The following is a 12,259-nucleotide window of genomic DNA, read 5'->3' on the forward strand; positions in this document are numbered from 1 at the left end:
TGTCACACCGAAAATGTAGTAAAAATGTATCACTGCAAGTCATAATGTGACTCAGTAGTGTGTCTGGCCCCTGCGTGTCTGTATGCACTCAGACAACGTCTGGACATGCTCCTGATGACTCTGTGGATGCTAGGGGATCTCCTTTCAGACCTGGATCAGGGCATCAGTGAGCTCCTGGAGAGTCTGTGGCAGTACTTGGTAGCGTCAGATCCACCAATACATGACATCCCATACGTGCTCAATTTGGTTTAGGTCAGGGGAGTGACAGGGCCAGTTAATGACATCAGAGCCTTCGTCATCCAGGAACTGTCTACACACTGTGGCCACAAGAGGATGGGCATTGTTCTAATCTGCACCGAGAGGAACCTAGGGCCCACTGCACCAGTGTAAGGTCTGACAATTGCTCTGATGCCATCGAGCTGCTACCGCCTGCAGACTGTAGAAGGGCATCAACCCAGCAGCAGGACAGATATCTGCTCCTTTGTGTGAGGAGGAAGAGGAGGAGCACATGTGACAGGCGTGAAAGATTCTGGAGACACTGTGGTGGACATTATGCTGCCTGCAACATCATCCAACATGGCCGGTTTGGCAGTAGGTCAGTGATGGTCTGGGGAGACATATCCTTGGAGGGTCGCGCAGACCGCCATGTCAAAGCCAGTGGTACTTTGACTGCTGTTAGGTACCAGGATGAAATCCTCAGAGTGATTGTAAGACTTCACACTGGTGCAGTGGGCCCTGGGTTCCTCTTAGTGCAGGACAACGCCGACCTCATGTGGCCACAGTGTGTAGACAGTTCCTGGATGACAAAGGCTCTGATGCCATTAACTGGCCCTCTCATTCCCTGACCCAAATCCAATTATGCACCTATGGGATGTCATTTATCAGTGCATCCAACGCCACCAAGTACAGCCACAGACCCTCCAGGAGCTCACTGATGCCCTGATCCAGGTCTGGCAGAACACCAATGCGACCCATCAGGAGCATGCTCAGACGTTGTCTTAGTGCATACAGGCACACAGGGGCCATACACATTATGAGTTGCCGTGGTTAAATTCTATCAAGTTGGATCAGCCTGTGAGTTCAAATTTTTATTCTGATTTTCAGTGTGATTTTGAATCCAGCCCTCAATGGGTCCATGATTTTGGTTTCCATTGATCGATGTTACGTCATTTTGTTCTCAAATTATACAATGTACATCAGTAAAGATTTTCAACTTGAAGACTTCATTCATTAAGATCTGATCAATCGATCAATCAATCTTTATTTGTAAAGCGCCAAATCACAACAAAAGTCATGTTATATCTTTGGAAACTTTTCCTCTTGAAAAGCTGTGTGTCCCATATAATCACCAGGCTTGTGTCTATTCAGCAACAAAGAAGGTGAATCTAGCTGAAAAAGTTGCTCCAATGATATCACTTCTGTAGAGTTGGGGGGCTAACAAGATACAGGTTTTAATTTTAAAAAAAAATTGAATTAGCAGAGGCAGATTTATCTTACCTTTGGTCGCTAGTATGGGTCAAGCCTACACAATTCTGGATTCTACATTTCCCATCATGCAGCTCAAGTGTCTTTTTTTTAGACCCTACCTGCCTGCCTTGTAAATGCCCACATACTGTATTTCAAACTCCACACCACAAGTTCGTTATGAAGGCTTTTCCCTATGATGTCATGCTAAGGTAACCCTGATGATATCACTACGAGATCATATTGGTTATTTTCTCAGACTTGACAGAGCTCTTCCAGAGCCACAGAGAACATTATACAACTCTTTTTGCAGACTCATCGTTTTGACAATGACGAGTAAACTGGCCATCATCTGTAAAGTAATTATTTTTCATCACTATCTCACAGGAACAGGGTTGCTCTGGTGTGTTTCATCCAACAGAGAATGAGCTCAGAGGTCAGACACTGAGCCAACAGTGGATGAGAGTAGAGCCAATCAACCAGAGAGGACGAGCATCAAAGTAACTATCTATCTATCTATCTATCTATCTATCTATCTATCTATCTATCTATCTATCTATCTATCTATCTATCTGTCTGTCTGTCTGTGCTGCACTTCATCACTTCTCTTCATCTTGCTTATATCTTTCTTTTTGTTCAGATGAGCCAAGACACTACAGAGACACGAACACGAACCCGCTCCAAAGGTATCCGGGGTCAGTATAGACACAAACACATGCACACACACACACACACACACACACACACACACACACACACACACACACACACACACACACACACACACACACACACACACACAGAGAGAGAGAGAGAGAGAGAGAGAGAGAGAGAGAGAGAGAATGACTGGTTTATTTTTTTTCTTTTGAGGCCAATACGATACTGACTTTAAAATGTTACAAGGTAAATTTATTGTCATTTTTTAAAACACAAAGGTTTTTAAAAAAAAAGTCCTTTGGCCTACATCTATTTTATAAAATGGAGGGCTGATAATGAATTGAGGAGTCTCACAGCCTGGGGAATGAAGCTGCTCTGTAGTCTGGTGGTATGGCAGCGTATACTTCTGTATCTTTAGCCAGACGGCAGCAGGGTGAACAGACTGTGGCTGGGTGGGTGTTGTCTTCTAGTATCCTTTGTTCTCTGTGCAGACATCTCACATCACCAATGGCACTGATCACTTGACAGTGCAAGCATTTCACTTGCATTTACAACTTAAAATAGACGAGTGCAAACTGTAAAATGTAATTAGGAGCATGTGTGCAAATAGAAAATTCAGCCCAAGAAGCCACTACTTTGCACACACAACAATGATGATGATAATAGCATAACTGCGCCAGACCAATGGTGTCCAATCCAATCAAAACAAGAAGAAGAACCAATGATGTCCGTTGAAAAAATCATGGGATCTACTCGTCAGCATGTAGGGTTCTCCAGGCGCCACGAACGAATGGACCAAAACAGGTATTGAGCTCTTAGCTAGAGTCAGGCAGGTAGACAGAAAATGTCTTTGGAACAAACCAACTTTTGTTAACCAAATGACAAACTGAACTGCCTACACTGACTACAACGCTGTTACCATAGTTATCTCTCTCCACAGCACTGTGTCAGTGCTAGTTACAATCACTGGCTACTCAGGGTGAGACCTAACGTTACGAGAATTGTTCTGCGGTATTGGTCCGTCTATTCCCTCATCTATCTCCTCAGTCACAAATGGCTAGCTGGGAGGACCTCGTGCATATATTGTGCTGAAACCAAGAGGGGACTCAAATTTTGTCCTGAAATCAGCAGGAAGGGAGCTAGTTTGCTCTGTTAGCCACCAGTTAAGAGCTAATGGAGCTAATAGTTTACCACAGAGCTAACATTAAAAACACAGCAGGACTGAGAGTTTCTGTTCAGAGGAACATGAAGCATTAAACAGTGAACTGCAGATTAATGTGACAACACAACAAGTTTACAGGAAATACATGTACTGAAGTAATTTAGCTGAGTACAGTTTGGAGGTAAAGTACCTTGGTAGAATGATGTGGAGTGTCTGTAACTTCAAACTCAAACTGCTGTCAGAGTTTAAAGCATAAATAATTGCATAATTATTGAATATAATTTGAACATAAAACATTAGTGCACTTTTGTATTCAAATGATGTTGTTCTGCTTGTAAATATTACCTTGTATTCCTTTATTAAGGAAAAACGCATCATTTGGTTGGTTTGATTTCCATTGGGCCCCTAGATTTCTTTATTTGCTCCTAAGTTAGGTTGGTTTTGCTGACGCTGAGCAGTAGATTGTTCTCTTTTCACAATTCTGTTTCTTAGGAGAGGGCAACTCAACTATTTGCAGTATGAAGGAAGGTATCGTACATTTCTGAGCTACAATAGAAAAAATAGATCTTTTCAATGTGGATTATGCATAGCATTTGCACCAGTTTGTTGTGCACATTACTACATCAGTGTTATAAACAGTTAAGCACTTTCTACCGTACAAAGTTTCTGTATTGCACACTCATTTTTCCATATAGGGCATAGACCAATATCAACATCCCTCCTCTCCCCCTTGCTCTTTTTCTGCAGCATTTCCTTTCTGTCTAATACTACTATATATCTACAAAGATCATCAAAGTGAATAACTGACATGTTTATCATTAGATCTCTAAAATGAAAAGCCTCAACCTGGACCAAAATAACAGCAAAGAGATTATATTATCCATAATATCCATCTGTGTAGCTTTAGCTTTATACTTCTCAAGTAGGTGGCCAGGTTGTTCCTTTCTGGGTTGAATTCATGTTTTTGGAAATGGTGAAAGTCAGGTCACAGTATTTTGCATGCATCATGATGTAGATATCATATTTTGGATGACAATCATTCACAAAAATACTGAAGTTGCAACAAACTTTGTAGCATAGTAAACCTTGTTTCTATCGTTTTTCTGGGCGCATGTCATTTATTATAACAGTTGTCAGTAAATTAATTAATAAATTGGATTAATGAAATCACATTCAGTTCGTTTAAATGCTTGTAATTAAAAAATGTGAACGAGGCAAGAGTCTTGTAAGCTGTTTAGCTTCATGATGATTTAAACTGAAATCTCCTCAGAATTCTGAGTAAAGTAGGCTAACCTGTGATTCAGATTCCAGGGAGAAATTTAGAAAATCAACTTAAAACAAAACAAAACAAAAAACACACAAGTATTGCCTGTCCACTACAATTAGATTTTTCTATTAGAATTGGAAATATGGAATTTATAAGACCAACAAAATCGCATACTGATCTGCATGAAAAACACTACTTCATCCGTCACTGACAACTTCCGTTTTGACCACAGAAATTCCAATCGGACGAAGACGCAACCCAATTGGCAGAATAAATGATAGCCAAGTACATTTCCACTAAACCAAAGATAAGTTAAAAATCAACGTTTCTTTATGTTGCAACTTTATGTTCATTTCACTTGACTTTTCTATTTCTCTCTTGTCATAACGCTTTGCTTATGCTCTGGTTAGGCTTAGGCACAAAAAACCCTTGGTTAGGGTTTGAAAAAACATCATAGTTTGGCTTAAAATACCTGCTTTGTTCATCAAGATCACAGATAGAGATGGTGCGACTTCCCGCGAAAAAATAGCTGGTTTTAGTTGCCACAAAAATGTCTGGAAATATCTCCAGGTGACCTTAAAAATATCCAGTGGTGTGATGCAAACTGTGCTTGCCTTGTTGAATTGTAATACGACCTCCAAGTACTGATGTGAAATGTGGCTAATAAGCATGTAATGTGAGCATTATGTGCCACATTTGGTACAAATGTTAACTTGGACGTATCTGTGGTTTGCAGAAACATTAACTTCTAACATTATATCCTGGTGACTGGGCTGCAAATTCTTTTTTTGTTGATACGAGTGCTCGGTACCCTCATTATAATTAATAAAAAATAATAACAGTGGCCTCATATAATAACACCAACCAAGAAGGCTCTTGTCAAATCTGAGGACAAAAGGACGAGGGCTCAAGTCAACTTTTGGGCTCTATCTGTGCACATGCTTGCACTGACCTGATGTTTCATGTTGCATATTCATTTAATCCATGGCAGGATTAACATGTTGACCGCACACATGTGACCCACACATGGTAAGAAATCTGAAACCAACAAGGACTCCAATGTTGGACGACTATCTGGCCCCAGGCTTGTTGTGTTATATGAGTTTGTGTTAAATTTGATTATAAATACACATTACCATTCAAAAGTTTGGAATTATCAGCTAGAACATATTGAGACAAAAAGATATCACCTTTTTCATTTTCAATTCATATTTTTTTAAAGAAAAAAAAGCTTATCTTGAGAGCGTGCACCCAAGTGCTAAGCCCTTACTGCAGCAGCTTGGGTTTGACTGCAACCTGGAGCCCTTTGTTCCATTTCATCCTCTCTCTCTCTCTCTCTCTCTCTCTCTCTCTCTCTCTCTCTCTCTCTCTCTCTCTCTCTCTCTCTCTCTCTCTCTCTCCAGCATTTTCCTGTTAGGAAAAATAAAAATCTAAAAAAATTGCTCTTCTGAAAACTTCAAAATAGGAACAGAGAGTTACTCTAGGGTTAACACTAATGAAATAGAGTGCAAGCAGGGATGACATATTTTTGGAGGCTTACCCTTAAGTTAGCATTGCCCTGGTTCCCTTGACAAAAAGCCTATGGGATTTTTGGGGATTTTGGATTACTGCTGAAATTCAGGCAAACACAAGTTTATTATACAACATGCTTTGTTCAGCAAGATAATCTTCACAAATGAACACCACTTTTATGATCTCCGAGGTATAAGTGTAATCACCAGGAATAAAAAGCTAACGCAGGCTATAAATGAAATACATCACAACGTCACCACCACCGAGCTTCCTACATACTATACAGACTTTAGAGTACATTGATCAGTCTACAAGTTGTAAAGTTAGAGTTGGAATACTTTGCATCTAAAGTCGCCTGTAAAGACGGACTAGTGAGTAGATGAGTCTCTGTGTTCAGTGTGATGACGTTTAATGTCCCCGACAACCTCTGTAGTCTCATTTAGACACTTTTGAGCAACTGCCTTTTTTAAGACATGTATATGCTTTATAAAATAAAGTATTTACTGATGTATTTCATGTCATAGAACAAAACATGAAAAGCTCTTAAGCTTTGTTAACCACAGACCTTATTTCAGGCATTCAACTGAAAACACATTCAAAAAACCCATTGACTGCGATGGAACTGAAGTACAAAAACATTAACTTATTTCCGGGTTTTAGGACTCAGTCCTGTGGCACTCTATAGGATATGGGAATATCAACTGAACATACTATGAACTGACATGTCAGAGTGAAAACTGTTAAAGATAACCTCAGAGGAGACTGCAGATGGCCCAAACAAAAACAGGTTGCCAAAATATTGAGAGACAAATTGCAATAATTCATTATAAGGCATTATTGAAGGAAAGAAGAAAAATATCAATATATCAGGTGAATTGTAACTTTAGTTAGTTAGTGTACATTCAACATTAAGAAAAACATTCTGACACATGGCCCCTCTACAAGTGCAAGCACAATCATTTTGGTTGCTGTTGTTACTTTAAGTGCATTACCTCACAGATTGGCAAATTAATAGTCTCTTCGGGTCCCTGGAGGTCTGTGGCCCCAGAGCAATTGTGCTCTTTGCCTGGTTCATAATCCAGCCATGCTGACAAGACTTTTGATACACAGCATGAAGATTGTTCTCAAATTAAAAATATTATTGTCGTTTTAAACCTAGAGAACTCATGTGACTTTTATTTCTACATTTAATGATTCTCCTGCCTCTTTGCTCTCAGTTTCGTCCGAAGTCGTGGGACAAGAGATGAAGCAAGAGTTAAGGTAAGCGATTCTAGGCTTTGCAACAGTTGACTTCCATAATGTTTGAAGTGTGTCTTTGTGTGTATATGACATGTGTATTTGCTATGTGCCAGTAGCAGCTGTCCCACCCCAGGATGTGATGGCAAAGGCCATGTCAGTGGAAGATACTCACGACACAGAAGGTAGGATTATGTATATAATGTAATGATAATGTATTTCATCAAACGTTATACACAACAGTTTGTTAGTCATCGAGCATGAACACATATATATATATAATGCTAACACAAGAGAGACTGACCTGTAAAGGGATCACAGCAAAATCTGTGAGATAGGTGCACAGATTAATTCAACATGTGGCAGATTAGTTCAATATGTCTAACCATCCTTACATGGTCAACTTTGAACCTTTATTAGAACTGACATTTATGAGTTGTACTGAAAGATTCTTTAGTTAATGAACTCATTAGTTTGATACAAGGAGGTACAATATCCTGTGTTTCATTGCACCATACATACAGATTTGGCATCGCGGCAGGTGTGATCCCATCTCATGTTTTCCTAGTTTTACTTCATGTCTTGGAGTGGACAGGAATGATTAAAACTGACCTTCATTGATCCACCAATGTGGGCCAGGGACATAAAGTGGACCCTTCTGTACTTCCTACCCCCTACATCCAGTGCCCTTGCTGTAACCCTATCCATCTTCATTTTGATCTCAACAACACACCTGTTAAGTGTCATTACTGTATCTTGCATGGTTGTGGCGCTATTGGGTTGACAAAATCTGTCAAAAGTACTTCGAACTGCTTCTGTGGTAGGTTTCACTGTGAAAGGCATCTCCAGGATCACATTGTACCATGATGATACACACACACACACACACACACACACACACACACACACACACACACACACACACACACACACACACACACACACACACACACACACACACACACACACAGATATTGATTTGTGTCAGTTTTTGTCCTCCAGAGGAATGGCTACTGTCAGTAAGCACAGCAGATGTGAGAGAAATCCTGCTGAGAGTGAATATAAATAGATATATAAATAAGACACATGGTTTTAGTACCCGGCCAGGTATATTATCTGGACCAGCAGACTTTTTTAACATCTCACACCTCCCTCCTGTCAAAGATAGCCATCATCATTCCTGTATTTAAAAAGTCTGCTGTGTCTAGTCTTGTTTACCGCCCTGTGGCTCTCACCCCCAAACAGATAAAGTGCTTTTGGAAACACAGCTTTTGTCCCTAATTGGATGAGCCGTCCCCAATTAATTGATCTTTAGTCTGAAATTTGTCCCCAAAAGTAGCCTAAGTCAGAAACACACCCTCACACACTCACAAGGTGAAACCAATGCCAGCCACACTGTCATGGCTGGTGAATATAATTCTTTATAGCCAACAATTACAATGTAAGTATATGTATTAAAAGTGAATTATTTGATTAGTTATGCTAGTTTGCAAACTGAAGCAACAATCAAAATTTCCATGAAAACAGTGCTTCATATGATAATGACAAAGTGTATAATTGAACATTAACACAGTAATTTAGTCAGATCCTTGAGAATGACCTGCATGTGCAGATGATATGAAACAAAGGATGCCTGGAGGTACACCATAATTATGTTGTCTATTTGTTCAATTTGTTCATTTTCTGTGTTTGTGTGTAAGACATTTTTTAATCTCCTTTTTCCATGTAACAAATAAATGTTAATAATATGAAAATCCTACAAGTATACAGTCCTGCTAGTGGTGTGTAGACACTACAGCATTCATTACATCTCATATTGTAAAAGTATTGGACAGGACAACAACAAGGTGTCGATTCTGCTGTTAAATGTTAGCATGCTGGGTGTTAACATTCACTTCCATACCCGTCCGGCTTTCCTTAGTGTGCTGGGATGCCCGATTGTGAAGAAAAGGAAGCTGGAGGAGGCTGAGGCCGAAGAGAACCAGTCTGCTCCCAAGAGGAGGAACCAGCCTGCCAAACAGGCAGCAGATGAAGGTTTCACTGCGGACAGTGAGGAGGAAGTGGAGGAGGAAGAAGAAGACCTCAAAGAGAAGAAGAAAAACAAAACAAAAAGCAGGCCTGAGGATATAAAAGGTGAGTGAAACCATTAAAAACTGACATTACAGCACAATACCAGTGTGGAGACCAGAGCAAGGGAGAGGTGGCCCTCATCAAACTGTGATCATCCCCTTTACACCTCTCATTTTGTTTCATTTGAATGACTGTTGGATGCTTTAAGAATTTAAACTATCTATGCACCAATTAAGGAAACATCAGAAATCTAAAGTAGCAGAATGTGTAACAGAACAATAGTTTTCTTTTTTGTTTGATTCTATCGCGTTAATTATCTTGTGACACCTCAGATCACACCAAACCTGGTCTGTGTTCAAAGACTAATGTTGGCATTTTGGAACTCATCTTTTGGAAGTCAGCATTAAATAATGCTTAACATTATTAAATTACAGGAACAAACAACACTTCTTTCTACAAGTGTGGCAGGAAAAGAGTGAGTAGAGGACTGACAGCTGATGAAAAGGATAGTTTGGATATATGTTGCAGGGAGAAGAGTGGGTCATGTGAGTGTAGCAGCAGACTAGAGTTGACTGCCTTAGCTATCACAGACTTCACCTTATTAATGATAAAAAGGGCAGATAAGTTCAACTGAAAGGTCAATCACAATGCATGTCTCAGTTGTAAGTTACAATAGAGAGATGACAATGACATTCATCTATATTTTCATCCACAGCAGACTGCTCACTGAGGAAAGAGGTCACAGAAACAGCAGTTTGTCCTGCGGCTGAAGACGGCAAGAATGAAAGCATCACCTCTGAGACTGAGAACGAAACTGACAGTGAAAAAAGTGAGGAGGCGAAGCCAGTAATCCTCACAGATGATCATAAGCAGGAGGAAACAGAGACAAAGGAGGAGGAGGAATGTCAGCTGGTGATGAAGGACCAGGCATCAGAGCAAGCTGAAGAAGAAACGTTGGTTACTGAGCTAAAAGACACAAAGGAAGAGGAAGCCGAAGAAGAAGAAGAAAATGACGAGGAAGAGCAGCAAGAAAGGCAAGAAAATATTGTAGAAGAGAAGGAGGTGGAAAGACAGATGATAGGGCAGGAAAACTCTGATCACCAGTACTCCAGTGGAGATTACAACCATCAGGCCAAAGAATCAACGGAGGAGCAGAGTAAGATGGAGGAACGGGAGGAGGAGGAGGAGGGCGAGGAGGAGGAGGAAGAAGAGGAGGAGGGAGAAGAGAGGGAGTTCCACCAAGAGTTTACTTCTCCTTACACTTTGAGTCCATGCACTCAGGGATCTGAAGCCGCACTCAGGGAAGAAAAGGTCAACACTCCCGTGACTGAGGAAGAGGAAGATGATGAAGAGCCGGAGGAAGAGAGAGAGGAAGAGGAGGATGAGAGGCAGGGCAAAGAAGCCGGAGAGGTGGTGGAGGAGGTAGAGGAGGACCGAGACTCTAGCAAAGCCTCTTCGACTACAGTGGTTATAGAAGTCCGTTCTGAGGAGGATGATGACGAGGATGATGATGAGGAGGAGGAAGAGGAGGAAGAAGAGGAAGAGGAGGACGGAGAGGAGCAGGATCGTCTCTCAGAGGGCTCAGGAATCACAGATGACTCAGAGAATTGGGATATGACTCGGGGGAACCTGGGGCTTCTGGAGCAGGCCATCGCCCTGAAGGCGGAGGAGGTGAAGGGAGGTCAAGAGGCCCAGAGCTCCCCAGAGTACCATCCATACGGCACCTCCAGCAAAAACTGTGAGCCTGCTGCTGCAGCCCGCCGCACCGCGCACTACAGCAAAGGTAGACTTACTGTTACTACCAGCAGACACAACAATAGTTCATAATGTGGTCCTGGTTATTCTACAGTATAAAGTAATGGATTATGGAGGACTGAAACTGTCCAAATTAGAAATTAGAAATCTATAAATTAATATGCCAAAAAAAAAAATATATATATATATATATATATATATACACACACACATATGTATATATATCATTCTTAAAGCCAGAAACTCAATTTAAAAATGTTAAAGTTCATTTTAAAATGTCTTCAACTTTTCACTAACATCTTTTCATACTCCATAAGCTGTTTCAGAACACAAATGTATATATATATTTTGGATTCTTCATTCTCACCCCACTATTATGACTGTTCATACTCCTACAAATTCATTTTTGGCTGTAGCTTTTCAAGAAACCTCAAAATATTCCACATTTTTCATATATTCTTGGCATTATTAAAAGTTTTCATAGCCAGTAATGTGCATTTAGCTTCTGCCTTTCAACAAACCTTAAAATATTCCATATGTTTCATACATTCTTGACATTATTCAATTATTATTATTATTTTAAGATTTGACAGCCAGCGATGTACATTTAGCATCAGCTTTTAAACAAACCCTAAAGTATTGTTCAGATATCCTTGACATTATTCAGTGTTTTTATGGCCAGCAATGCGCATTTGGTGTCAGCTTTTCAACAGCTGGCAGTTACAACCGCAAGTTCTTCAGAGCTTGCCTTCTATAGTTTATGTATTTATTTATGACACACTTTAAGTGACAGCCCCCTTATTAGCAAAATGCAGCAGAAATACATAAGACTTGTAAAAAGAAAAAACATTAATAAATACATTTGGGGAAATAATTAGGGGTAAAAAGCAATTAAATGAATAGGCTGCATGATTAAATACACCAATAAATAAAAAAATGAATAAATTAATAAATTAAATGCAAAATTAAACAGATTAATACAAAGGTAAATAGATACAAAAGCAAAGTGAAACAGAAATGTATGTCACATTTTCTAAATGAATGAATGCATACATTTATTTTTTATACTGTTGATTAATTTAATGGAATATTAATTTATTTAATAAACAATGTATTTCTTAATTTATCTTTTATTT

General features: G+C 39.8%; 1 protein-coding gene across 1 annotated transcript in view; it reads left to right on the forward strand.

Moving 5' to 3' along the window:
- The first annotated feature begins 2,104 nt into the window (after nucleotides 1–2,104).
- Nucleotides 2,105–12,259, forward strand: part of LOC140999727 (myelin transcription factor 1-like) — a 32,481-nt gene continuing 22,326 nt past the window's right edge. Inside the window, exons 1-5 of the mRNA XM_073470246.1 lie at nucleotides 2,105–2,159; nucleotides 7,280–7,322; nucleotides 7,415–7,483; nucleotides 9,220–9,431; nucleotides 10,084–11,151. Coding sequence (XP_073326347.1) covers nucleotides 2,105–2,159; nucleotides 7,280–7,322; nucleotides 7,415–7,483; nucleotides 9,220–9,431; nucleotides 10,084–11,151 — 1,447 coding nt within the window. The remainder of the gene's footprint in view (nucleotides 2,160–7,279; nucleotides 7,323–7,414; nucleotides 7,484–9,219; nucleotides 9,432–10,083; nucleotides 11,152–12,259) is intronic.

Source organism: Pagrus major, chromosome 7, assembly GCF_040436345.1.
Source record: "Pagrus major chromosome 7, Pma_NU_1.0".
Lineage (NCBI taxonomy): Eukaryota > Metazoa > Chordata > Actinopteri > Spariformes > Sparidae > Pagrus > Pagrus major.